Raw genomic sequence first — 27,347 nt, 5'->3', positions numbered from 1 at the left:
GCAGGTCCCTCACTCCCTCTAGGAGCGAAGGACCTGCTGCTAAACTGCGGCCGCTGATCGCGGCTTTTTTTTTCCCCCAATTGCCGCCGCCAATCGCGACTTTTTTTTTTTTTGCTTGGGGCGGCAGAAATGCTGGAGCCGGCCCTGCAGGGAAGGGGCGGGGCAGGGGCATTCAGTTTTGTGTGAGTAGAAAATTGGCAACCTTAGGGGGATTGTGGGGGGCACAGGTACTGGGAGGAGCACGGGGGTGCGTGGCAAGGGGGGCCGCTCTGGCTCCAGGCCAGGCAGCGACGGCGGACAGGCAGGCGCCCTAGCCAGTCCGCACAAAGCCTCTGCAGCCGGCTTGGGAAGGCCCTCGTGCCCACAATAAAGATGGCGGCGCAGGAGCCCGACCGGGCGGGAGCTGCTCTAGCCTCCCGCTTCCAACTCTATGGCGGAGGGAGTCACCTGTTGCTTTCAACCTGGCTGCGCGGGACCCGGCCCGGAGGCAGCGCGAGGCCGCGGCGGGGACGCGCAGGAGGCCAGGTGACGCCCCGCACCGCGCCCTTCCCCCACCCGTCCGCCCGCCTGCCTGGGGCCGCGTTCCCCAGCCGCCTGTGTCTGTCCGGCTGGGACTCCCGGGGGCGGGGGGAGCGCGTCAGTGTGTCTGTCCCGGGGAGGGGCAGGGTGGAGGGCGTCTGTGTGTCTGTCCCCGGGGGGGCCGGGGAGCGCGTCCATGTGTCTGTCGGGGGTGGGGGAGCGCCTCCGTGTATCTATCCCGGGCAGGGTGGAGCGCGTTCGTGTGTCTGACTCCGGGGGCCCTGCGTGCTGGGTGCAGTTTGGGGGCTGCTCCACTGCCCCTTGTCCCCCAGCCACCCCCGGGCAGTGAGCGCCCGCCCAGAGCCACCCAGGGGCACCGGGTGGCTGCAGGTGAAGACTAACCCTGGGAGTGGCGGGGGCAGCAGAAGTGCCATGTGGGGGCAAAGTGCCAGGTCTGAGTGCCCTCCTTGGCCCCAGCAGCCAGGCCTGAGCGCCTGGGTCAGACCACATGTCAGACACCCAACAGACACGTGTGGAATGGCCAGGCCATAGTGCCATCCACGCAGGAGCAGCGCCAGGGTTTTTGCCGCCCTAGGCAGCAGCGCTCCTCCACAGTAATCAGCGGCAGCTCCTCCTCTGAAGCTGCGTTCTCGGCGGCGAGGGTCCTTCCACTTCGGGGCACTCCGGCGGCAGGTCCCGGAGCGAGTGAAGGACCCGCCGCCGAAGACCCGGAGCGGAAGAAGTCTCTCGCCACCGAAATTCCGCAGAGGGTGGCGAAATGCTGCCCCCCACATCCTGGCGCCCTAGGCGACCGCCTAGGGTCGCCTAGTGGAAGCGCCGGCCCTGCATCTACGGGGTGTTGGATTCGTCCGTGGGGCTGCACTAGCATAGCTGACGGCGTCCACACGGTACCTTTCTCTGCAGATCTAAGGTGTACTGAGACCAAGGCCACATCTAAGCAGACTCTGATTTCGGGTGCCTTTGTTTTTTGGGTTGCCCAACTTGACGCACCTTTGCCCGACTTCTAGAGATGCTGAGAATTCAGCTGAAGTCATTAGGAACTGTGGAGCTGTGACTGCTCAGCTGGACCCTTCTGAAAATCAGCCCCAAACTGTCTAAAGTTAGACATCTAAAAATGGCAGCATTCGGGATAGGGGCTGCTTGCTGAAAACCTGTCCCCCTAGTGACCTACCATGGGCAATGCAGCAAGTCAGTGGCAGAGCCAGAAACACAGCCCAGTCCTGACTCTGACCACTAAAATGCTGCTTGCATCCCTGAGACTCCTTGAAGTGGTTCTATCTCCATGGTTCCTAATTTCCCTTGGTGGGGATTGTGTACACACGCAGCCAGAGAGGTTCTCATAACATCACACCAGTCTGCCAAGCCCTGAGATAATTGTATAGCCCTGCTTACTTTTGTGTTGTTTATTTGACAGCTGTCACATGACACTTACAGGAAAAATATATCTGACTATAATAAAAAACAAATGTGCCTTTGTCTTCAATCCTCTTCCATGTTTGTGTTTTTTTTCTTTTGCTGGTGATCTCTTGGGATTCTTGGTAGTGGATCTGGGAAGATGTGTATGAGATGGGGGAGTTAAACTCTAGATTTTTGTATTTTAGTTTGACTTCCAGACACTTAATAGTGGGATTGTGATATTCGAAGTATCCTGACTTACAATCGTACAACTATCTAGAGTTCATATTCATGCTTCTGGCCTATTGGCTAACATACTATAAAAGCTACTGGGACAGGGGGTCTTGAAAAGTGACAAAGCTATAGCAAATTCATTACAAAAGTTACGATTAGTTTAACTTTAGGTACAATATTTGCTTTTATCTAGTCCCAGTTTGTTTGTGTAGCACCCAGATGTATGAAGATAGCTGCTATTTAACCAAATTACTTTTTAAAACAGCATTAAATTAGGAAATAAGGTACTCCAGGATGTGTGTCATGCTGAGATGACAACATTTAGCACTTATTAGCACTTGCTCAAAGTGTTTTATAAACATTAACTAATCCTCCGAACTCCTTGTGAGGTAGGAAACTGAACGTTATCCCCATGTTACAGAAGGGAAACTGAGTCAATGAGATTAAATGACTTTCCCAAGGTCACATAGCCAGTCTGTGTCAGAACTGGGATTACAGCTCAGGACTGTTTTTAACAAGCAACCTATTATTTGGGTGGTTTAACACTTCGCTTTTGAAGCCCATGCTGAAAATGCAAAGGTGCTGTGATGGCACAGCTCAGCCTCCATCCTCTGGTGTCTTATTGCTTTAATAAGACACACAAGTAATGTTTCGTGGCTGTAGCTGGGACGACAGCTCCTTTTGCTGGTTAGAAATAGGATTTTGCTGTATTAATTATACACTCGAGGTCCCTTCCAGTCCTCCAGTTCTATGGTTTTTCAAGCCCCACCACAGAAATGTAGAACTTGAGAAATTTTGCCACAAAATTCCAAGGCTACTATGCCTATTAACATATTCAGCTTAATATTTTACATGTATATAGTACCTTTCATCCTGAGAGATATTGTAGTGCCTTTGCAATAGAGAAGAAAAATCATTTGGTAGTAATTCGTATAAAGGAAATTCTTTTCGGCTACTACATAAAGACCAATTCCTTGTCTCTAGCTCCTAAACTACACATTCTGTGCTTCCCACACTAGGTCTCCCTAATTCTTGGCTTGGGCTAAACAGTCCTAGAATGAACTGCTGACTATACTACAGGTAACAAAAGGCTTTACAAAGCCTAGCTGTGATCCTGTAGTCCTTACTCAGGCAAACCTTCCATTCACGTAAATGTGAGTTTTGCCTAGGTAAGGGCTGCAAGATGGGGCTCTGTATACATACAGCACTACTGAAGTGCAGCCATCTCTGGAGAGGAGGGTTGCAGCTATCCAGTGCACAGCATGCTGTGTGACAGGGAGGGAGGGAAAATTCTGGCCATTGCCAAATGTACTGTGTGTTGTATTAATTAGAAGTATCAGGCTGGAGGGGATTGGGTTGTTGATAGAAGCCTGATTTTACTGTTGCAACACTATAAAGTTAATTGTGTTATGTCTACAAGAACCCTGACCTGCTCTCCCATAGCAACCACACCATAAAAGTCCTTCAGACACTTGTTATGCACAGAACAACAAAAACCAAAGCATAATCATTAAAATACTGGAGCTCTAAATATCCTAGAGGCTATTCATTGTGGAAAGTTTGCTTTTAAGTTTAACAAAGTGTTTCAGAGAGTAAATTATTTGTTAGAGAGAGTGTTGCTTGTACTGAAAGTTCCTGTGGGGGGAGAAGCAGCCTGAGTCAGTTTGCTGTTGGATTGTAGCTAGGGAGCTGTTGTTGAAAAATGTTCCTTTTTTTGTTTTGGCTGGTTAGGTTTTGGGGGTTGTTGTTTGTTTTAAGACAGGCAATACACAAGAAGGGGGAGAGGAAAGAACAATAAAGGAAAATATAGCTGTGTCTGTAATGCCTGCTGTTCTGTTGAACAAGCAGCTCATACATAGGATCCAGAGCGCAAAGTTCACCTGTCTATCTCGCTCCCTCGGTCTTGGGACAGCATTTGGAACATGCTTCTGGTCAATTTCCTTTGCATCAGGGCAGGATGCTGTCTTAGCCTGTGGCAGTGGTTCTGTGGAGTTCAGCTAATTTCAGAGTTGGTTAAACAAAATTAGAAAAAAAAAACAGAGGGGAGCAAAATTGCCCCATGAGTGAGGGGGCCACAGCAACCTTAACTCTGACTTCCAGAGATAATCTGGAATCCAGCAGCAGTTGTCGGACATCCTTGCTGGTCTGGTTAATGCCCTGGATGTACCAGAGTATTCCACAGAGGCCACAATTCGCAGGCTGAAGTGTGGGCTTTCCATATCCCAAGGATCCCACCACTCCAATAACTCTCTTTCAAACAGTGTCTAGAAGGGACATGATGAACCATCCCTGTTCCCTCACTTTAACCATTCAAGAATAATCTCCAGTGCCTGAAACATAGACGCCTCTTTCCATTTACTGAAGCCATCAGGCTGTTCTGCTAATTTGTGATCTTCTAAAAGTCTCTGGACATCATAAGTCCTACCATGATTTTTTTTGCCCTTTAGTTTCAGCAAGACTCCAGCCCAGTGTGTAGGCCTCACCACAGCATCTATCCTTACAAAAAATGCTGGAGGATCTTTAATGTTCGTGTAGAACAGACAGGGCATCTTTTGTTTTTTAAGGTCTCATCTGAAAGATCCACAGGCTGTAAAGTGCACGGAATTCAGGGTATCTACTACAGCGGGTCAAAAGATAAGAAGCTTCCACTGGGATTTGATCCTGTGTTTCCAGAGCAGAGATATTTGAAAGATGACACTTAAATAATTTATACAATTATAGATGTGCCATCTTTAGCTCTCTAGCTAATATAAAGGGCTCTAGCTTTGGCATGGATCTCTGCACCAGTAGGAAATATAGTTGTGTTGTATGTGAGAGAACATTCTTGTCCTGCCTGTAAGTGAAATTCTTGTAGTCCAGCAACAGAGACTCATGGGCCTGCTACCCTAAAGTAACAGGTACTAAGAGAAACTGGGGGGGGGGGGGGAATCAGAATTTGGGGATAATTCCACCTCCAGAATGTGTGTGTTAGTCAAGAAGTTTCCAGGATAAAAGGAAACTAGGTATTTCCATTAGTACTGTACCATGATAACCATACCATCACTATAGGAGAGTGTTTTCTGGAGCTCCATTGCAAAGACCCAACGTGTAGGTCATGTAAGGGGGAGGGGAAACTCCTTCTGTTCATGCAGGCACATCAGAGAACGGCTGTGGGTAGCACTGGCCATGACAGTTTATGGGTATGTCTATACAACAAAAGCTGTGCATGAGCGAGCTTGAATCCAGCTGGTGTGGGTAACGATAGCAATGGAGACAATGCAGCGTGGGCTTATCTGTGCAGGGCTTGCACTACCTGTGTTGGAGCCACGTTGTGCTGTCTTTCACTGCTATTGTTATCCATGCTAGCTGGATTCAAACTAGCTCAGGTAGGCACACTAGCTCTGGTGCACAGCTACTGCTTTGTAGCTATACCCTGAGATATGTAGGATGGTGTAATAACCTATTGAACCATAGTATCAAGAACACCATGAGCAAAGGTATTTGATAGAGAAAGGAATAGATTTTCAAGTAGTCCCTTCACACCTTTTTCTAAATGACACCACTTTTCTCTCAGCCCAGCTTGAGAAATAGCTCTTACCAAGTGAATTTTGTGGAAATCAAATAAGCAGTCCATCCAATATGGCAACTTGAACCCATCCTGCCAGGATACCTGTATTCAGCTGGTAAGCTCCCCTGAGCAAAGTGTTGGCACTTAAATAGGTTGGGTTTTATTATATATGACCCTCCAAAAGATGACAAGGGATTCCAGTGATCTGAGATCTTCAGCTCTGACAGTGTACAACTATCAGGTTGTAACCACAGCCAGGGGATGACACAATCACTTCTGAAAGAACCGATCAAGGCAGAATGACAGCAATGCCATTTCTTGGCTATGCATGAAAGAAGAGCTACGTTTTTTGCATAGGAAACTAGGAAGAGTTCTCAGGCCCATTTTATAATGGTGAAAAATAATTGAGTTCTGCGTGGAGAGCTGAGCCGGCTAACCCCCACCAAAGAGGTGGTTATGTTAAAATCCACGCTGCAGTTGTGGCTGGAGGCTTAAAAGAATGATAGCATCATTTCAGTACAATTGTGTTTGTGCCCTGGGGAAAATTATTTACCCTGCCTTTAGATTGCTCACTGCAAAACTCTGCTTAATGGATGAGATCTGGTAAAAGAGCCCCCAGTTAATCCTCTCACGTCATAAATAGAAGAAGGTACGGCACCAAAGACCTTTCTGCTGTCCTAAGGTAAGGCATTCTGAAACTTCGATAACACAAAACAAAATTTGCAAGGATTAGTTTGATCTTAAAGAATCAGTTTCCAAATATTTTTCCATGGGTTTTTATTTAGTTTTCTCTATTTCAGGAGAATAACTACAAACGAAATCTGATAGGCAGGAGACCCTTCAGACTTCACAATCATTCCAGATGAATGTGCCACGTGAAAGGGAAGGAGAGGTCTGAGATACAAGGTCCTGTATCACTGGAAGAGAAATTCTGGATGGCCTGTGTACCTTAGAAGGAAGTGTGTCTCAGAGACAGGTGCCTGGATCGGTAGATGTGCTTGTTCTCTTTCATTTTTCTGAGGGCTCAAGGCTTGTGGTCTCCAGTGGAGTACATTCAGGAGATCTTGCAGCCTTTAAATTAAAAACACATCTTTGCACTTTGAATATAATGGCTTGGCTTTGTAATGAATAGGTTTATCTAAGTACAGCTCTTGTTGATGGATATGGTAAAATACTATCCTGTTGACATGTCATTCTGAGACTTATAATTAAGAGACTAAGCCAATTGGCCCTCTCCTGGCCATACATAATATTCTGAAACCAGATGTTTTTCCGTTCGCTAAGTGGGGCGTGGGAGCCCATGGAAGCCACATACTTTCATCACCTTCCTGTTTGCTGATAAAATAACTGATGGAGCATTGTCTCTTCTGACCACACTAGCTAGGACTGCTCTGCTCATGAAATTGCATCTGAGGATAGTGTAATGAATCCGCTGAGCTATAATAGGTCAGCAGAGGGCAGTGTGATGAATCTGCTAAGGGAGAATCTGCTGCTGGTCTTCTAGTTCTGGAGTGGCAGGTGCTGGATCAGCCAGCGAGGGAAGGCTCCAGCAGCTGGAAGGATGGTTGGAGATGTGGGGGAAGAGTCACTAAGGCAGCAGCCGAGGGCGACCGAACTGGGGTTCCTGGAATTGCTTGTGCACAGTTTAAGAATAATCAGACTCATGTAGATAAGAACATGCACTTACAAACACACACATCACACTATGCCTGACTCAGTAACACCCATTTCTCTCCAGCAACGGAAACTAGCCTCCTGCAAGGCCGCTGAAATCAGACACTGCTCATCCGAGAGGCAGCCTTATCCTATCACGCCCATCTCCAGAGGGGTTTCATAGAGAGAATGCTAGTTACATAGAGAGAATCGACTAGTTTATCGGCCTTCGACTAATAAGCTGAGGTGACCTCCAAACTTCAGAAGGCAGAATCCCATAAGGCCGTTGCTTTGACTAGATTAGTCTCTTAAGTTTACTAAAGTAGTGATTTCCAGACTCCTGTGAGTTGGAAAAGAATGGACTCCAATGCTGGAGCTGCTAGTCCTACTGGGCCCAGACATCTGGCAGCGGTGGAGACCTAGCAATGGCGCTAACTCAGTTACCGAAGTTGTCAGATCTGTCATTTAAAAACCATCTTGCTGTGAGGATGATCCATGAACTACCACTTCCTTGCAAATTTCTTTGATGTCCTCTGCTGAGATGGATGCTCTGCATTCAGTTTGGGATCTGCTAATGACCTGGGAGTCAGGAGACCTGGGTTCTGGTTCCCAGTTCTGCCAGACATCATGTATGAACTTGGTCAAGTCACTTTACTATTTGATGACTCAGCTTCCTCGTCTGTAAACAATAATGACTACCATCACAGGGAAGTTGAGGCCTAACCAATGTCTGTGCATTGAAAGGCATGGAAAAAGTGAAAAGAATAAATGCCTTTGATTGAGAAAAGGGTGGTTGGATTTTTTTTGGGGGGGGGTACACTAATAATCACCAGTGTATTTTACTGCTGGTCTGGGCTTGAACAAACGAGACTGTCTTTGCCAATTTAGTCTGCCTGGACAGGGAATAAATCTGGACCATGTCCTGCCATAATGCTGCTACCACAATCAGCACATCATAGGCTAGCTGCTCTTGGTGAGTAGGTATCCCAAGGAAGAAGAGCCTTCAAAGAAAGGTGATCTCTGGCTGGGAGGAGACTGGGAAATGTGCATTGGCCCTTAAGAGTGTGGCCCACTGAGGATGGGGTTAAGCAGTATGGGGAGACAGAGCCTGGTTCAGACATCCCAGAAGACTGTCTCACATTCTGTGGTGGTGGTTGCGGTAGTGGGGTGGGTGTCCTTTGTCACTAATTGATATCAGAGAACAGGGGGAGTTCGTAGCATATAGTGTTATGAAAAGTCTCCCTCTGTAGCTCCAGGAACTGAGGGAGCTCAGCAGTGGAGACGTTCTTCACGTTTGTTTGCCACTTTCCTCTGTGGCAGGGACGTTGAGGGCTATTGAGGACTCACTAAAAAGCACCCAGATTATCCAAACTCCGCCCATCCCTCGTCTGGCATGGAACTTCTCATGTATATATCACAAAAGGGTTTCCTTTCTTCAGAGGCCTGTTAAAGGTGGGTTTCTCTGAGAACAAAATCATAAATCTGGCTGTATTAGGAGATAAAAATGAAGTTTGGGGAGATGCTAAAATAGTCATTCTGAGAAAGCTGAGGACTCTACGCGCATTGAGTGAAGCTTCTTTCTAATGTCTGTCTGTCTACTTCCCATAAACGTAGGAAATTCCCTTTGTTTGGAAACCAACCTGGGTAATTCTGGGGGACAAAATCGTTACAAACCGACATCTTCTCAGGAGTTGTCGAAGGTTTTGGAAAGGGATTGTAAATGATCAGTTAGTAGTTGGTCTGAGCTGCAATATTCCAGTTGCTGATTTATTTATCCTTATGTTCCTCTCCTCCCAGTCTGATGTTCCCCTGCAGGTGCCGTTGATTAGGGAGACAAGTGACTTTGCCAGTTCTATTGATCAGAATAAATTACTAGCAACTAATTTATGGACCTCGCAGAAGTGCCTTTGATGTGGTGGGGTGTGCTCTATTGTTCAGTAAATTGGGTTGTCAGAAAAAGTTATTGTTACAGTTATTGTTACATTTTATTGTTACAGTTCTCTCGCATAGCAATAGCAACCAGCCTCGTGGAAATGACAAAAATCTCTTCTCCTACCAGCAGAATGTCATGATGGTTCTGAGTAAGAGGGTGATGAACTCTCTCCCTACCAGTAGTGACTATAAAAAGGACATCCCAAGTGCTCTATATATATTTTGTCCATCCACGGTTTCTGTAAAGGCTAATGACCTTTCTTGGACTTGCAAACTCAGGGAATTTGCTAGTGACCAGCGATTGCAGGTTGGGCTTGGCATCTGCAGAACTGCTGCTTAGTACAGTCTCCCCAACAATGAGATTCTGAGGTCAGAATTTTGCTAGTAATTGGGTTGATGATGCTTGAGGCAGAAGAGAATCTAGCTCTTCTGTGGATAAAAAGCTGCAAGGTTGACGATGGCAAACTGATTTTTGCCAGTCAACTAAGAAGATACAATTCATTTAAAAAAACACATGGACAGCAGAGAGGTGTTTGTTTATAATCAGATTCCATACTTGAAGATATGACATTTGCAGAAGCAAGAAAATTACTAGCAAAGAGTCCTCCTAAGCCAAAATGGAAAAGCAGTGCAACAAGCAGACACATAAAGGGGTGGCATGTGGCCAGGCCTCCATGTTGGAGAGCTCTTATTAGGGTACTTTCTTGCTTTTGTTTTATTGCAATATTATGAAATGGGAATTTTCATGTTGCAATTACTGCAAAGAAGCCTTTTTGGTTAATAATAATATATTTGTCTTGCTGGAGATGTCTTCCTTCCTTTGTTGTTTTTGCAGGTATGTTATTTATCTAGGTTCTTTTTTTGATGCCCCTCACTGTGAGCATTTGAGCATCTCCAAAGAAGAATGATGTCAATGATGCCTCATTATTACTTACCTATGGGAAAGAGTCAGGCAGGGGAGGGGTCTTTTAACTATTACATTTAGAAAAGTGGGAATACTGGCAGAAGGCTGCAGTTGCAGAAGAGCTTGGGAGAACAAGTGGGTTTGGCCTTTAGCTCTTAACAAATTGAGATTGGTGGTGTTTCTTATTCCAGCTGATAGTGAGTACTGTAGTCTGGGTCCAGCTGCTGTGAAGTTCTGTCTTCTGTGGTAATGAGCCTCCCCCACTGTGCCGGTGAAACGGAGCTGGAGCTGTCATGGGAAGTTTTGGTGGCACAGGGAAAGATGTCCTTCAGGACCCATTCCAGGCAAGACTGAAAACCAGGAGAGCAACCTTGAACTGGACTTGGTCCAGCAGGGAGCCAGTGCAGGGACAAGCAAATCAGGGTAACGTGTTCCCAGCAACCTTTGCTGCTGAGCAGAAGAGCTGCTGTATTTTGAATTCCCGACAGCTTTGTCATGACTTGGGGCTTGCTTAATTCCTAAGTATAGAGAACTGCAGTAGCTGGGCCTAGGTGTTACAAAGATGTAGATCATGATGGCCAGATCTGAGTCCAGTAAGACTGAGTGTGCCCCTCTGGCCAGCAGCAGATGGAAGTGGGTGTATTTCATCAGTGTGTGTGTTGTTGCACAGGCTCAGTGCAGAGACTCGGAGGACCTCAACCAGACCACAGCAACAATATGATGGCAGATGCCTTTGATAAATGGGGCTGTTATAGAATGAGGGAGTTTCTTCTCCCCCACCAGTATTGCTACAGTTTTGTCTGGGCTCATCTTCAGCCAGCCACTCTTCATCCAGGTGCTAATCTCAGCTAGGCAATGAGAAAGCTGGGTGACAGGGTTATCGCTGTTTGATGTAAAGGATGCATTGAGCTGGGTGTCATCTGGGTACGTCTGGCATTCCAGCTCGTGGTCTCCCACTAACTGCCACAGTGGCTTCTTAGAGAGGTTGATAGGAGGGGGATTTAGCCTTGTGCAGCCTCTCTTACGTGAGTCTTCTAGGGAGAGGTGCAATTGCCCATAGTGACCCTGAGAAGAAAGGCCTAAACCATTGCAGGCCATTTCCACCTACTCCTACCTCTGGGATGCAGGACCAGGGCCGGCGCTTCCACTAGGCGACCCTAGGCGGTTGCCTAGGGCGGCAGAATGTGGGGGGCGGCATTTCGCCGCCCTCTGCGGAATTTCGGCGGCGAAGGGCTTCTTCCGCTCCGGGTCTTTGGCGGCAATTCAGCGGCGGGTCCTTCACTCGCTCCGGGACTTGCCGCCGGAGTGCCCCAAAGACCCGGAGCGGAAGGACCCCCGCCGCCGAGAATGCAGCTTCAGAGGAGGAGCTGCCGCCTAGGGCGGCAAAAACCCTGGCGCCGCTCCTGTGCAGGACAGGAAAGTTTAATGATCAACAGTATCAAATGCTGCATTGGAGTCCACCAGGAGGAGTATAGATGGTCTTCCCTGCATCCCACAACCCGTTTAGTTTAACAAAGAGAAGAATATGGGGTGACTGGATCACAGTCTGTAAGTACCTACGTGGGGAACAAAAATTTAATAAGAGAGGGCTTTTCAGTCTAGCAGCCAAAGATCTAACACAATCCAATGGCTGGAAGTTAAAGCTAGACAAATTCAGACTGGAAAGAAGGTGTAAATTTTTAACAGTGAGGATAACTAGCCCTTAGAATAACTTCCCAAGGTCATGGTGAATTGTCCATCACTGACCACTTTTAAATCAAGGTTTGGTGTTTAGCTAAAAGATCTCTCTAGTTCAGGGTAGCGCTCTGGCCTGTGCTATGCAGGAGGGCAGGCTAAATGATCACAGTGGCCCCATCTGGCCTTGGAGTCTATGAATCTCTCCCATTTGCCAGAGTTGTTTACTCTGCTCCCTGCTCTGCCCGAGCACAGAATGCTGCTGTGATTGGTTCTAAACCCTGGCATGGTTGGCAGAGTACCTGCCAATGTGGCGCTACTGTCTGGTGTTCAGCACGCTGGTGCAGGGGGTTCTGTGTCTGGTGATAAATTCCAGATGGCTCTTGCAGAATACGCAGGAGCCCTGCTGTTCTCTGGCCAATGGGGGGACCTCCAAAATTCTATTCACACGTGAAAACAAAGCTTATAACCTGGCTGGAAGTGCTGTTCCCTACAGGGGCCCTCAAACACAGTGCTGAGCACAATTGGGGTAGCTGTTTGTATCTGGTTAGCTCTGGTAAAGTCCTCTCTCAGGAGATGTGTGCAACCTTAATTCCTATCCGAGCTGGTGCTCAGCACCTCACAGGGTTGCTCTCCTAGAGGCCTGTGCTGCCTAATTTAGGGTTTGGTCCTGCTCCCAGTTAAATCAAGGGAGTTTTGCCACTGACGCGTACTGGAAGTGTGATCGTGCCTGTAGATTGTAAGCTCTTTGGGGTTGTGACCATGTCAGGCTGTCTGTACAGTGTCAGGATCGCTCACCAGGAATCATGATACCATCCTCAAGTAGGCATCTGTGCCCACGTATGTAACTCAGGCCCTGCAGTGAGAGGTTGCCTGCTGTGCCGTCAGCTGGCATGTACCTCAAGCACAAGAGGGAAGTTATGAGTGAGACAGCCAGTGGGATAGCGTCTCTCCAGCGGGTTCAGACTGCACTCTGACGCTAGCAGAGAGCGCGTGGGTGGACAGTGCAGTCCTGCCCTTGCTTGCGTGGGAGGTCTGTGATCCTTAGAACGCCCCTGCTCAGTTACTGTTATCAAATGCTCCCGTTGTGGTCACATTCATCTACAGAACAGCTCATTCACAAAGCACAACAGTGGGCTCCTGTGTGTGCAGGATTCCGCTGGCGCTGCCCTGCCTGACCAGGAGAACTTTGATATTTTGGCTGGCAGACTAGTTGGCTGTGCCCTGCCTGGTATTCCCTTGTGAAAGCCGCTATAGGCTGCCCTTTCACTGAAAGACACTATCCTGGCATTTACAAAGCCAGGCATCACTGAAAACACTGTTAGCTGGAAGATCTGTCCTCTCCCTCAGGGAGCAAGCAATACCCGAAGCCTTTCTTCATCGGAGTCCATCCTGCCATCTGATTCCACAACTCTGCAGCTTGCCACGTGTTAGGATTTCTTGCTGTACTACACCTGCTGAGCGGGGGATCTTTACTCTGCCCTTGTGAAAGCCTTTCACACCAGTAGCAGAGAGAAGCACAGAGCGGTCGGACTATGTTAGGCTGATATCTCTGGTGGCTCCTCATACTGCAGGTAACTCCTATGACAGTTCCCCAGGGCAATGTGCTGGACTGGTGGAGTTCATGAATTGTTTTGATTGCATGAGCCTACATGGAGGTGTTGTGCATGTGAATGCTCTGGTCTCATTCTTGCCTCTGAAATTGAGTCTTTTTTCCCCCATTTAAAGAAACCCATTTAAAGAGACATGGATCTTGAAAGAATCATTCGAGACTCTCTGATGTGCTTCATCCAGTCCCACATTCCTGATGCCGATCTCAGGTATGTTTCAGCTCATCTTTTGAATTTGGACTTTCTATTAGTTGCCCCTTTTCCCCTTTTATTAAACTCCAGGTCTGATGTTCTAACCTCCATGTATTGTATTCTGCTGCTCCTCAATCCAGATCTCAGGATGCATGTAATTTGTCCAAAGTCTGCTAAAACCCTCCCACCATCCATAACTTAGTGTTTCTATTCAGTAGCTTCCAGTGAAACTAAGGAATAAGGTTATTAATTTCTTATGCATTAACACAGATCTCTCTAGTTCCTATCATCTTAAAGGGATCCCAAAGTGCTTTTCAAACAGCATACTGATATACCCGTACATAGTTTATATAACAAGAACTTTGCCCACTAGTGAAATGCAGCCATCTCTAGGTTGGAATGCGGTGGCTGTTTTGCAGTACGTGACAGCCGTATGCAGGTTTAGGACAGAAAGCGAAGAAGAGTACTACAGAAGTAGATTGTTGACCTGAAATTCTATCTACAGAGTGCAATTACCCTTGGAATCTGTCTGAAACACCAGAACTAACATTGTCACAAGTGCTCAGGACCTTGGTCAGACATTGTAACTCCAACAATACTGTCCTCCCTCCCCCAGCAGTGTACTGGGATATTACTTTAGTGCTGACTGGGAAGGAAGACGGTCACAAATTAAACTGCACAAGTCATTTTCTGCAGGACCTCAGATTATCCCTGAAAATCTGCCCTACAACTATTGACGAGGTCCTACCTGCCTTCACTTGCGAGATCTGATCCAATCATAGCACAGGAAGCTGGCCAAGTGGGTCCTGTGACTGCAGTTGCACTAGGTGGAAGGGCACTAGAGGGGTGAGTACCTGTTAGCTCAAGTCCCTACGCTTGTGTTCTCCTTGTCTCCAGTGGGATGGATGAAGTCGTCTTCTCCTATATCGCTAGTGTTCTGGAAGAACTAGGCTCACCAGAGTCGTCCGAGGAGAACTTTGATATGGACACCTTTGTGGAAATGATGGAGGCGTATATCCCTGGCTTTGCAGAAATCAACAGGTGTGTGCCTCTAATCATCTGGGACATACGTGCCACACTTCAAGAACTGGGTCTAAGTGTCTTAGTACCACAGAGCTCAGTTGTCGAATCAAGCAGCTCAGTGCTTTGATTTAAGGATCTTCTGGTCCCAAAACCATGCAGTCATGTACGGAATCTGGCCTTTACTTGGGTATGTGATGACTAATACCAGTACAGATTGCAAGCAGGCCCCAGGCCTTCTGAGACCCCAGTTTGTTGTACTGGATTTACTATGGCACTAGCCTGCTGCACACATTGGCTTTACAGGGTCCATCTTTCTAGATCAGTGGCTCAGCAATATGGTTGTTTTGCATCAATTGGGTCGCATGTCCTCAGTGTAGAATTCCAGAAGCAGCTGTCTGCTGTTAGTGACTCTCACAACCCCTGCCAGGTGTGTGGGGAATACTACACAGATACTATAAAGTGATTTCAGGGTGGGGGACTTGTAAGTACCTAGATCGGCAGTAGAAGCTTGTGTTGGAAGGCGACAATGTTTATGCTCCCTATGCCAATCACACTGCAACTGTCTCTTGCAGCAGGAACATTTGTGAAATGATGTTTGCCCTCTCGGAAAGGCTCAGCGAAGCTCGCAACAAAGGTAAGTTGCACGGTGGGCGCTCAGGCATGCGGAGGTGCATCAAGGATGTGGTTTTAGTCTTAAGTTCTCTGAGGGATGGGGAGCGTCGCAGAACAATGCATGATCTTGCTATTTTAAGCTGGGATATTTAGGAGAGTCTCACATGGGAGTCTGAATCGCTTGACTTCTGATCGGGTTGAGTCAGAGTCTTGACAGGAGCGTGTGGGAGGGTTGGTAGCTTGGAATGCGCTTGTTTGTGGCTGAACTAGAGGCACTTGTGTAGGAAAATCCACTTGAACAAATCCCTGGGGTTGCTGGTGATCCCAACCGCATATAAAGCAAATGCAGAGTAAGGGGAAGGTTCCTGTACAGGACTATTGCCCCTGAGGTATCTAGAGGGGTCTTGTGTATAGTTTGGAAACAGGATTGGACAGACCAGGTCAAATCCTCCTTCCAAAGTCAGTAAGTTGGGGATTTCTCTCTGCATTCCCGTTAGCAGCATGGCTCAAGGGTTGCAAACCCAGACAGTCTATTGTACGTGATACTTAGCCTGAGAGAGTCAGCTGGATTCTCTGTCATTGGCATCTGTAAATCAAGATGGGATGCCTTTCTAAAGGAACTGCTCTAGCCCACTCAGGAGTTAGGGGCTGGCTGCAGGAATTGCTGGGTGAGGCTCTCTGACCTGTGCTATGCAGGAGGGCAGACATAATGGTCCCTTCTGGCCTTAGAATCTGAGAGTCAGCTGTGTCCGTGCACTAAAGCAAAGCAGTAGCTTTCTGCCTGAGAACAGATGTGTAAAATCTCTGGTGGTGAGACCCATCGGGGCAGAGGGGTCCAGATTTTGCCCAACTGAAGCCTCACTGGCATCTTATCTGGAGCCAAAAGGCCCCACATAATAGAGCAGACTGCCCCACCCTTATCGTGCATACCGGAGAGCAGCCTACAGATAACGTAACAATAATACACAGCATGGCCACAGCACCCTCCAAGCTACAATCTCAAGGTGCCTCACATGCGCGGGGAAGTATCATCCCCACTTTACAGATGGAGAAACTGAGGCATATACCCACTAAATGACTTCCTCTTATCTCACACACACACACACACACCTGGCTTCATCAAAGCAGCCTGACCACATTGCACGCTGGGCCTTACAGCGTGCAGGAGCCTTGCCTATATGTGCATTAATTCCCAGACAACAATTGAGAGTATGTATGTACTGGTCACTTAATACAGGAATGGTGTAATTTACCCCAACCCCAGCAATACAAACCCCAGAAATTCATTTAAAAGATTAAGGTGTCACTTAAAAGAAATCCAAACACGTTAAGGTCTGGAAACACACAGTTAAGGCACCCAAGCAACCTTAACTCTGCCCCACTGTGGGCTGTATGAACAAGGTGGCAGCCATACCTGGTTGGCAGTAGTAGGAGAGCATTGGCTGGAAACCAATCATGGAGAAACAACAAGGAGTCTGGTGGCACCTTAAAGACTAACAGATTTATTTGGGCATAAGCTTTCGTGGGTAAAAACCTCACTTCTTCAGATGCAACTGAAGAAGTGAGGTTTTTACCCATGAAAGCTTATGCCCAAATAAATCTGTTAGTCTTTAAGTTGCCACCAGACTCCTTGTTGTTTTTGTAGATACAGACTAACACGGCTACCCCCTGATACTTGACAATCATGGAGAAAGGAATTTGTGCTGGCATACGGCACAGTAGCTACTTTGTCCTTCCCATAACGAAAGGTATAGGTAGCGGTAACCTTTACAGGGTTGCTCATAAATAAATGTGCACTGTGTCTTTAAGGAAAGGTTTGCCAAAAGGCTGTGGAGAGTGTGAGCAGAGCCCCCGCTGAAGAGCTGAACCAGAGCGATGAGCAGGGGGCAGGAGCTTCTGATGAGAGGAGGCTGCATATACCAGCAGAGGGAGCTGTAGCTCAGGTACTGGAATGTTGCCATAGAGAACTAGACACAGGACAGACAGAGTTGCATGCCATAGGTTACCATAGGGGTCTGGACATAATCTGGCTCTGTAGTGGTCTATGTGGTGCAGGTGGCCGGAAGCAGTATTATTTCAGGATGTGACCTCAGCTTGTGATATATGATGACCAGGGTCTTGTCAGTACTGGGAGGGGAAACCTCCCAGGAAAACTCAAAGGTTGCCAGAAGTGGTGTGAGCAACTCCACAGCTCTGAATCAGCACGGAACCAGCCCTGCAGCTGGGGGACGCTGTGCTACTTTCTGGATGGGAGGTAGCAGAGCGTCTGCCTGCTTGTCATTAAAGATCCCATGGGACTTTTCACAAAAGCCAAATTCCGACTTTGACTGCTGCATTCTGCATCCCTAAATCCCCCCAAGTTATAATTTCTTATATTCTCCATTTCCTGTCCTAAACCATCATACGGCTTCCCTTTTCCACCGGACAGGTGGCTGCATTTCAGTGGTCGGTGTCGTGGTTCCTGAAGAGAGAGTTTGCAAAACTTGTTCAGAATGTTTGTATTGTGCTGGATAACAAGCACTGATTAAATACGAGCCACTGTCCTCCATCCCCTCTGTGCAATTCAGGGACAAGCCAGCATTTACTCTCCAGGGCCCATCAGCCGTGCTCCAGCTGTAGGGAGCATTGCTCAGCTGGTATCCCCACTGTGAGCACTTCCCTGCACACCCAATCCCATCCCTGCTCTCTTTCCCCCTGCACTGGGGCTAGAACGTGCATACTGATGCCCACTTCTTGCTTGGTGATTGTCACCATTTGCCACTTGCTTTATAGAAACTGTCATTGCTGCACTTCAGCATCTCTGCTGCAGCGGTAGCATGCTGTGCTTAAACCCCTCCCCCCACCCAACCCCCCCATTCGCTGAGACTCCACACGATGGGAGTGCCAGTTGTCAGGGCTACAGGTAAATGGGCCAGTTCCCAGAATCTCTCTCTCTGGGGGGATGGATGTGTAGCAGCACAGTAGGCAAATGAGCCAACACCCAGAAGACCTACCTTGGGGGACTGCTAATCTGCTGGCAAGAGGTAGGCCAATAATATCCAGACTCCTTGCTGCTGTGTGTGAGGGCAGGGCCTGCAAAGAGCTAAACCCATAACTAGCTCCCCAGCTTCAGGGATGAGGCTTGCACCTGCCTCTGTGAGGAGACTTGGTTCTATTGAAGCTGTGGAAAAATATCTGGCTTACTGGAAACCAATTTTCCTGGCCTAAAGTGCCATGCCCCTCACTGCTCTCCAGGCTCATCCCAGGTCTGTCTTACCCTGACCAGGGAGCAGAAGGTGACCTGAAGGATGGGGTGGAGCTGCTCCTGGAGATGTTCCCAGCCTGCACCCTCAGCCAGGCTCAGAAGGCACTGGCCATGGTGCTGGGAAACCTGGAAGAGGCGGTGCAGTTACTGGTGGAGGAGAAGGTGGAACCTGGCCCAGTGGGCGCTAATGTGAAGGTATTGTGGCCCTGGCAGCAGCACCGGGGGGGATTGGAGGAAGCAGTGTCCACAAATACAGCAGGGCATTGCACAAGCTGAAATGTGGTTCTTTACCTCTGAAAGTGGCTGTGGGGATCTTCCATGTCCCCATAGCAAATAGAAGAGGCCAGCAGGTCTTCACCCTGTGAGCAGAGCAGTGAGATCCCACTGAGCTGGCTCCTTCCCCAGGGACTCCAGGTACAGGCTGTCCAGCCTGCTGGGCTGCCATAAGAGAGGTTGTGCCACAGGCATTCTCCTCCCCTAACGTCAACTGGCCGGCAGCCGGGGTGGCTTCTCCACACGGGGACTAGCTAACAGGATGGGATTGAACAGGCTGATTGCTTTGTAGCTCACACACATCCTTTCCTACTCTCTAATCCCAGGAGACAGCAAGGCCCCGCCGAGCACCCAAACAAGAGGACCTCAAACGATTTATCTTACAGAAGTAAGTACCAAGCTCATGTCCTTGTTCAGTGGCAAGAACGGACTCCGATGAGGAGCTTGGGGAAATGGTCACAAATGGAACTTGCCCACCCAGGCTACCCTGCCAAACCAACCTATCCGAGAGCTTCGGTGTGTGCCACTCTGCAGTTGGGCCATTGGTAAGGGGAGGATCCTGGCATGTCTGGGCCATGGCTAATCTCAAAATGCAGGTCCAGTCAGAGAAGGGATGTGAACTCTGCTTGGGGTTTCCCTATTGATTCTTACAGCCATGTTTGGTTCAGACGAGCCTAAAGCCGCTATCCATAAGTGCTGAAGCTGCAGCCTGCACCTGCCCAGATGGGATCTGCCCCTCCAGGCTGGTTCTTTCTGCTTCCTTACGTCACTGCCAGGGATAAGCGACAGTTGGAATTCAGCTGGCGGGTGTGAGCAAGGCTGAACGGAACCCAGCTCGCTTTCCCAAAGCCGTGCTGTCTCCCAAGGGCTAACCTAGCTCCAGCTGATCTGACACAAGCTTGGCGTGATCGCGAGGGAGCAGATGCGTTGACTAAAAAGGTGCCACTTAGTCACATATGCTAATCTCACTTTAATGGTGGCATTGGCAAGGTCCTGCACTTACAACACAACTCAAACACAGTGATTGAGAGCAGTCCTCTAGCTGGAAATACACAGGAGCAGCTATTCTAGCTCGGGGGGGAAATGACCAAGGCTGGCTGTGCTGTCACATAGTTGAATTGGCTCCAGAGTGGGAACAGAAGTAAAGAACTCATCAGTGCTGTGAGCAAGTACCTGTGCATCAGTCAAACGTGGAGCGAGGTGACACTTTACCCCTCAAACAAACCCCTTTAGTAAAGGATTATAGTGCATGAAGTTTTGAAGGGGAGTCATCTCCTCTGAAAGGAGAGATGCAGCCACTTTAGCACTGTGCTACCAGGAACCCACCATCGTGTCCTTCAGCTGCATGGTGCTCAGAACACATCGTCGATGCTGCCCGCCCACAGAGATTGGAAAGTAGCAAACCTGCTTCCTAAAATAGATCAGAACTTGGCCCTTACATCTCTGAGCAACTCTTGATAGGGCAAGGATTATGGCCCCAGATCCTCCAAAGTATTTAGGCGCCTAACTCCCATTTAGGAGCTAGGCACCTAAATACCTTGGTGATCTGGGCCTACCTGAGCAAACCAAGTAGCCAGTCTGCCTTTAGGTACACTTCACACGGCCTGGGACGTCACCCCAGGCTCCAGGGACCTTTAGCTGGCTGTGCAGGATCTCACCCATTGGAAGGATAGCGCCTTTGATGCTGCAGTACCTCCTCCCTCCCACTGTTAGTCCTGGGCTCATCCCCAGGTTCCAGCTGGAAATGGAGGGCAGCAGGTGTTGAGGTCACACTGAAAATGGGGCGGGGGGTAAGGAAACGGGATGTGAGTAGCCCATGATAGTCACAGTGTTGTGTGTGTTGCAGCTTTCACTAATCCCCGTCTGTGTTTCAGATACATGATGGTGGACAGCGAGGAGGACCAGAAAACACACAGGCCGGTGCCACCAAAGGAGGTGAGGAGAGCCAAGCTCGGCATGGCTATGAGAGTCTTTCGCTGTAACGGGGTCTAACTACCGGTCGGCAGCAGAGTGAATCTGCCACAGTGAAAGCCCCGTTCATAGAGCCTTTGGCTAGAGGGAAGGGGGAACTGGTGTAAGATGGGCAGCAGGGGCTGTCACTATTTACCACTTCAGCCTAATGCTGTGGTTCCCCACGAGGGGGTAGGTATACACCAGTGGCTTCATCTTGCTTTCCTACCAGTTCTCCAGCCGCTGAGCTCAGCTAGTCCTGCTCTTAAAGAATGTGTGAGACACAGAACCTAACCCTTTCAGTTGATGCCAATTGCACCTGCCCTGCAGACCCACCCAGGGCTCCCATCACTTTCCACTTCACATCAATTTCACTTCCTTCCTAGGCTCCCAAGAAACTGATCCGCTACATTGACAACCAGGTGGTGAGTACAAAGGGAGAAAAGTACAAAGACATTAAGAAGCCAGAGAGTGAGGAGATGAAGAGAACTTACATCAGCCTCAAGCCAGCCAAGAAATACAAATTCCACTGACTGACGTTCCCTGCAAGGCATCGTCCTCTACCCTGCTGCCCGAGGCATGGAGGGACAGCCCTGGGGCAGGAAGGGTGAGAGGGGCCTTCTACACTCCTCTAACTGGAACTAACCTACCACTGGGAGCCAGCATGCTGCTGTCAGCCTCTAATTATAGCATGATGCCACGGAGGAGCCTGTTCAGCAACGCTGTTTGTGTAACCCTCCAAATTGTCCCTCCGCAGCTAGGAGCCAGCTGTCACTATGGCAAATTTGACCAACCCGGCTGCTGTGTGTCCTGGACCTCTCTGCCATTCCTTGCATGGGGATTTTTTATAGCTAATGTGTGGCTAGTGCAGTTGACAGCCATCTTTTTAAATGTGTGTGCAATGGTGTTGATTGTGACTGTTAGTAAAGATGGTGTGAATCAGTGTGGAATTCAGACAGACCACGTCTCCTCCTGGGAAGGGTCACCAGGGTCTCATGGTTGGTTGGAGGCTCAAGCTGCATCCTTCTCTCTCATGCCCCAGGCGGGGGTCTGGCAGAGATGGTGCCTGCAGACTGGCTACATGCAGCTCCTTTAGCAGTTTGAATGCACAGCGAGTGTAAGGGCTTAGGCTAGAAACTAGGCCTGGTATTGTGAGCTCCCCACACCTCTGCCAGCACAATTCCTGCTGGATCTGCAGCACCCCGATGGGGCCGGCAGCTGAGGACACCCCTACGGGGCCCTGCTATTTCAGGGCTGGAACCTGAGTGGCAGCCACCAGCCCTGTGATGAGCAGGGGACACAGCTCAGGATGAAGGCTTGCTACACTTCTGACCAAACTCAGATGTGAACTGAGTTCCCCAGCAGTAAGAACCCACAGAGGCCTCGCTCTTCTCCCTGCCGTAGCAGTTGGGAATCAGGCCCCCCCTCTCCAGGGCTAGTGTCACTTTCCCCTCCAGCCCACACTTGGAGCTAGGGCTGTGATTCCCAGCTCTCATCGAGCCACATGCTAAGAACAGCAGTGTAGCTGCAGTAGCACACGCAGCGAGTGGTGGTACAGGCTAGCTGCCCGGACCCACAGCTGCATGGTCAGGGTGACTAGCCTGTGCCACTGCTGTTGGGAGATGGCCCACCCAGAGGGAGCAGAGCCCTCTGGTTACTGACAAGGTCATTCCAGCGTGCTGTAGCTATCACTGAGACGCCCTCCCCCCCAGCTCAGCAAGCCCTGTCCTGGCTGGGAGGAGAGCTCACACTTCCCCTTCAATAGGGCAGAGGTGGTCTGGTTTATTCAACAGTTCTGCAGCCAGTCCATGGCCATAGTCCCTTCACAGTGTCCTGCTCTCTGTACAGCTGATGCCCAGCATGCTGGGCTTAGAGATTTTAAATATTGCTTAAATAATATATCCCATTTACCAGCCGACCTGGCCCAGCCGGGACGTGTTCAGCACCACGGTGCTGCTGAGAGTGCCTCTCGCTTTTCACACCACTGCAAAGGGCTGCTGCTTCCCCCAGGAGGCAATGAGTGAGCCCCATTACAAACACAGCAGTGGCTAAAGAGCACCAAGGGGGCGGGGGTTAGAGGGAGGTCAGAGAGCCCCATCAGGACCAGCCACACTGATGGGACTGACTGCTCCCTCTGAGTGTCTCAGCAGCAATTTCTTACAGCACCCTGCAGGAGGCAGAGGCCAGCTGGGCTCTCTCCCCCCCTCAGCAGCAGCAGCTGTCCCCCTCCTCTAGATCTGAAGGTTAATGAAGGGGGCGAATCCAACCCCGTCCTGCAGGAGAACAAGGGCCCTCTGCAGCGGCAGCTCCACATCCAGCTCCACCCCACGGCCACGGAGGACGCTCAGGCTGGACTCGGCCACCTTGTGACAGTGTTTCACCTTCAGCGAGCGCAGCTTGGTGCAGTACTCGGCCAGGACCCTGCCAAGAGAGAGCGCAGGCTGGAGGCCACAGCTCCTGCTCCAAGCACCCCCTGCACTGTTACTGGAAGGTGAATCTGTGTGACACCCAATACCCCTGTCCCATGGGAGGAGGACCTTGCCTGGGCATAGAGCACACGCAGGAGATGATAATCTGGTGATCAGCTCAATCCTGATCCCTCTCCATGGCGTCCCGGAGAGCTTACTGTAGCCAAGCCCATATCCATTGCATCTAGTATCTACACTGTCCTCTAGGGCCTGGCAGCAGCCTCCCCCAGCAGCACAGAGCTCCCACTGCACCCAGCACCACAGAAGCAAGCAAGGAAGAGACCCTGCCTCCCTTCTTTCTCTCTGATCTCCCCTCCCCATCTCCTCCACCCACCCCCCCCGCTCTGACCCCACATGGAGGGCCCCCACCCTGCATGCACAGTTAAGCAAACTTGGTACCTAATGGACTCGTTCTTGACCCGCAGACACCCGGTGAGGTCCAGGTGCTCCAGCTCAGGGCAGCACTTGGCAATCTCCTCCACTGCTGTGTCGCCCACATTGGCATTGACAGCCAGAGAGAGGGACTTCAGCCTGCTGCACTTCTGTGCCAGGTAGCAGATGGCTTCATCCTTCAGCTGGCGACAGGCCGTCAGGTCCAGGGACTCAAGTCCCTTGCAGTGGTCAGCCAGGCTGCGCAGAGAGAGGCTGTCCACCCACTCGCAGTGAGCCAGGGAGAGACCGCGCACGTGGGGGCAGCTCAGCGAGATGGCCACCAGGGCATGCCGGCTCAGCTGCAGGCAGCTGCTCAGCTGGATCTCCTGCAGGTGGTGGTTCTGGCCAATCACAGGAAGCAGCTCCTTGTCAGTCAGCCAATCAGAGCAGTTCTGGAGCGCCAACTGTTGCAGGACTTCATTGTCTTTCAGAAGGTTACAGAAAGCAGCTTTGGGGAGGTGAGGGCCAACCTGCGTTGGGAGAACAGAGAACGAGACCTCCAGTGTTTCAACGCTGCCCTGGCTCTTAGATTCTCTCCCCCACCAGTCTCTTCCTTGCACCAGAGACATTAAAGAGTCAAGAGCCAGAGGAGACCTGGTAGGTCACCAAAGCCACCCTCCCCAGGGCTGCAGCACTTCCTGCAGCTTCTTCTCCACTTCAGTGGCCCAAGTGATGGGGCTCCCACAGCTTCCCTTAGGAGACCATTCCACAGTACGAGAATTCTTGCCCAAGAAGTTATTCCAGCTCTTCAATCCAAGGTTACCTCCTCTTAATGCCCTTGCATTGCTTCTGTTTCTAAATCCTTGCCTCTCTACAGTCTCCAGCTGTAAATACTTGCAGACAGTCCTGCCCCTCTTAGTCAGTGCTAGGGCAAGCAACGGCCATTTTGCTCTCTTTTTCTTTTTTTTTTCCCAGCCAGTCACTCCTTCTATTCAATCTCTCCTAAACTGTGCAAGTCCCCCTATGAACACACGTCTTTTGAATAACTGCAGCTCAAGTGACTTTAGCCACAGTTAGTAACAAACTGAATTTCACTAAATCCACTTGAGCCACTGTTACTCCGTAATAAGTGTGTTCACTCAGACTTGCACTAAAATAACTCCAGTGGTTTTATTTGTAACTGGTTTAACATCCACCTCTTACTATTTCTGTGCTGATTTGTGTGTAGATCAGCTCTTCAGTGAGGCCCAACCTATAATCTCCTGTGTTTCCTACTCATCAGGAAGAGCCATCCCTGCAGCCCCCCGTACCACCTTTCCAGTAAGGCTGGAAGAATGCTTGGCTTGGTGAGTTCCAGCCCCTAAGGCTGGACACACCTGCGCACATCATATTCCCATCCCCTCACCTCAAGGAGCCAGACCTATCTAGATACATCATATTCCACACACAGCTGCAGGCATCATTCCCACCCACCTCCACACCTGGGCAAAACAGAGAGTCCATTCCCAGCCTAGGGCCTCTCTGCTCCCCCCAGCTGGTGCTTGGATAGGGCGATGGGAGGGGCTTCTGGTTTCATCATTCCTGTCAGCCTAATGGCCTATTATTAACAAATAAATCTGCTCACTGCTGAGACTTAAAGCACTCCTGTCAGCCCCTGAAAGCATGGGGGGGGGGAGGGTTGCATTAATAATCTCACTGTGATTTGCCTGCCTCCCTCCCTCCCACCTACCCTGACTTTCCCATTGTAGGTTCTTCCCATAGGTAACAGCTATCCCCAGCGCCAAGTGTAGAACTGTCCCATACCTGGCTAGAGTCAAAGCAGCGCATGTTGGCCAGGTACAGCTGGATGAGAGTCTGGAATGACTTGCTGACCCTCTGCAGGCTCAGGAGCTGTCGCAGCGGCAGATGGCAGAGAATGTGTGGCACCAGGATGTCCTCCCAGGGCAGGTCCAGGAGGTGGCCCCTGAAGGAAAAGCAAAGGCAGGTAAACCCTGGGATGCGAGTTAGACCTTGTTTCTAGTAAAAGCCCAACCTGCTTCACAACAGTGGCTGGGCAGCAGCCAACCAGTACGTCCAGAAAACAAGCTGCCAGAAGGGGAAACTAGTCGCTCGAGGGCTGCTGTTAGCAGACTCCCAGCTCAAGGCTGGATTTGCTCTCTTGTGAAGCTTTCCAGGGGATCTCAGATGTGCTCCCACTCCAGTCAAGCCCTCCATCCTTCAGGCTGTCAAAAAGGCCTCCCAATTCCCAGCTGCTGGACAGGCGTTCTCTCGACAGTAAGGACGGTGAGCTGAAGCGCAAGGCCAATGGCACAGAGACAGACTGTTCAGCTCCTATTCTGTCGCACACCCAATCCTTCCCATTCAAGGCCTAACCAGATGGGCGGTCTGCAGTGGGGGCAGCCAGTGTTACATGTAAATAGGGGGAGGGGCTGTCATGCAGGCCCTGGCACTATGTAAGTGGTTCTGCTGTGGCAGAACAGAGCCCAGCACCCTCTGATGAGGCACGGAGGGCAAAAGAAACACATCGTACAGCAGAAGCAGCCTCCAGGGGGGAGAAAATAAGTTTTCTGCTTCAAGTTTTGTCCATTTTTTTTAAAGGGACTGAAACATGGAGCAGTAACTAGCTTTCCGTGCTTTAAAAGGCAGAGCTAGAGCAACTGCCTCAGCATGACTGTCAGGCAGTAACTCTTCTAACTACCATTGCGAGTGCCTCTCTACAAACTAATTCCAGCAGCAGCGAAGGTAATTGAGGAGTCACTTACACCCAGAGTTGGTAAACGCACACTCCCCAGTCCAACCGTGTCAGCAGTGCCTACACCTCTCCCCCACTCCCCATCGCCCTGCTCATCACTGAGCCTTCAACCCAGGGAAAGCCACAGAGAGAGTGTCACCTGCAGAGGAAACTGCAGAGGCAGCTGGGTGGTCGCCAGCTGTGGCGGGGGTTGGTGATGGAGTAGGGAGCCTCCCATCGCTAGGGCACCAGCAAGGAATGACCCACTTCCTGCCCAGCAGCTGCGAGGGAGGCCTGGCAGGTGGGCTCCCGTGCACATGGCCAGACCAGGCAGGTGGGCTCCCGTGCACATAGCAAGCCAGCAGCACTAAGTGCCCTCCTGCCAGTCTAGGCAGAGAGGACCAAGCCCTGCATCGGTCACAGAGACCAGCTCCCTGCTAGCAGCGCTGGCTCCCATGCAAGGGTGAAAGCCCCACGGCAGGGGCTGCTCTGGCCCTAAACACCACCTGCCTCCAGGGGCACTACCCGCTCCGGCCCGGCACAGCCGGGGACACTGCCGCCGCGTCCCCGTCCCCCCCAACCGGGCACAGCTGCCGTTACCTGGGGCAGGGCCGAGTCTCCCCTGGTGGCTCCATCGGGTTCTGGTCCAGTCCACGCCAGCCGGCCGGCTTGCTTACCCCGCCCCTAGCGATGACGTCTCAATGGCGCCGGGCGCCTGCTAAGCATGTCATCCACCAGCATGCCACTCAGCGGGGCGGAAATGCGGGTGTCCCCTCCGACAGACCAACTCAATCGAGCGCTACAGCGTCGACACGTCCGTCCCTGTGATGTGCTCTGTCCGGCTGGACCCGCCGACCCGGAGAAAAACGATCCGGTCTGGGCCTGGCGGGGGTCCAGCCCCGGGGGCAGTGGGAGACTGAATCCGTCCCTCTTCCAACGCCTGCCTGGTCTGGAGGCGGATCACCCAGGGCTGAGCCCTGTCCCCAGGTCTAG

At 50.3% G+C, this 27,347-nt stretch overlaps 2 protein-coding genes across 2 annotated transcripts; one reads left to right on the top strand and one right to left on the bottom strand.

The window, feature by feature from the left end:
- Window positions 1-472: 472 nt before the first annotated feature.
- On the top strand, window positions 473-21,732 carry CUEDC2 (CUE domain containing 2). The gene is made up of 9 exons (XM_065408074.1): window positions 473-525; window positions 13,608-13,699; window positions 14,579-14,722; window positions 15,277-15,338; window positions 17,126-17,259; window positions 18,582-18,755; window positions 19,160-19,221; window positions 20,708-20,768; window positions 21,170-21,732. Exons 2-9 carry the CDS (start codon window positions 13,626-13,628, stop codon window positions 21,314-21,316), a joined length of 858 nt encoding a protein of 285 aa, XP_065264146.1. The 5' UTR covers window positions 473-525; window positions 13,608-13,625; the 3' UTR covers window positions 21,317-21,732.
- Window positions 21,733-23,014: 1,282 nt separating this feature from the next.
- Window positions 23,015-26,989, bottom strand: FBXL15 (F-box and leucine rich repeat protein 15). The gene is made up of 4 exons (XM_065408544.1): window positions 26,955-26,989; window positions 25,427-25,586; window positions 23,651-24,153; window positions 23,015-23,204 (listed from the first exon to the last, which is right to left on the bottom strand). Exons 1-4 carry the CDS (start codon window positions 26,987-26,989, stop codon window positions 23,015-23,017), a joined length of 888 nt encoding a protein of 295 aa, XP_065264616.1.
- Window positions 26,990-27,347: the final 358 nt, after the last annotated feature.

Source organism: Emys orbicularis, chromosome 7 (genome assembly GCF_028017835.1).
Source record: "Emys orbicularis isolate rEmyOrb1 chromosome 7, rEmyOrb1.hap1, whole genome shotgun sequence".
Classification (NCBI taxonomy): domain Eukaryota; kingdom Metazoa; phylum Chordata; order Testudines; family Emydidae; genus Emys; species Emys orbicularis.
Note: the sequence above shows the minus strand (reverse complement) of the source record. Positions and strands in the feature narration are given on the sequence as shown.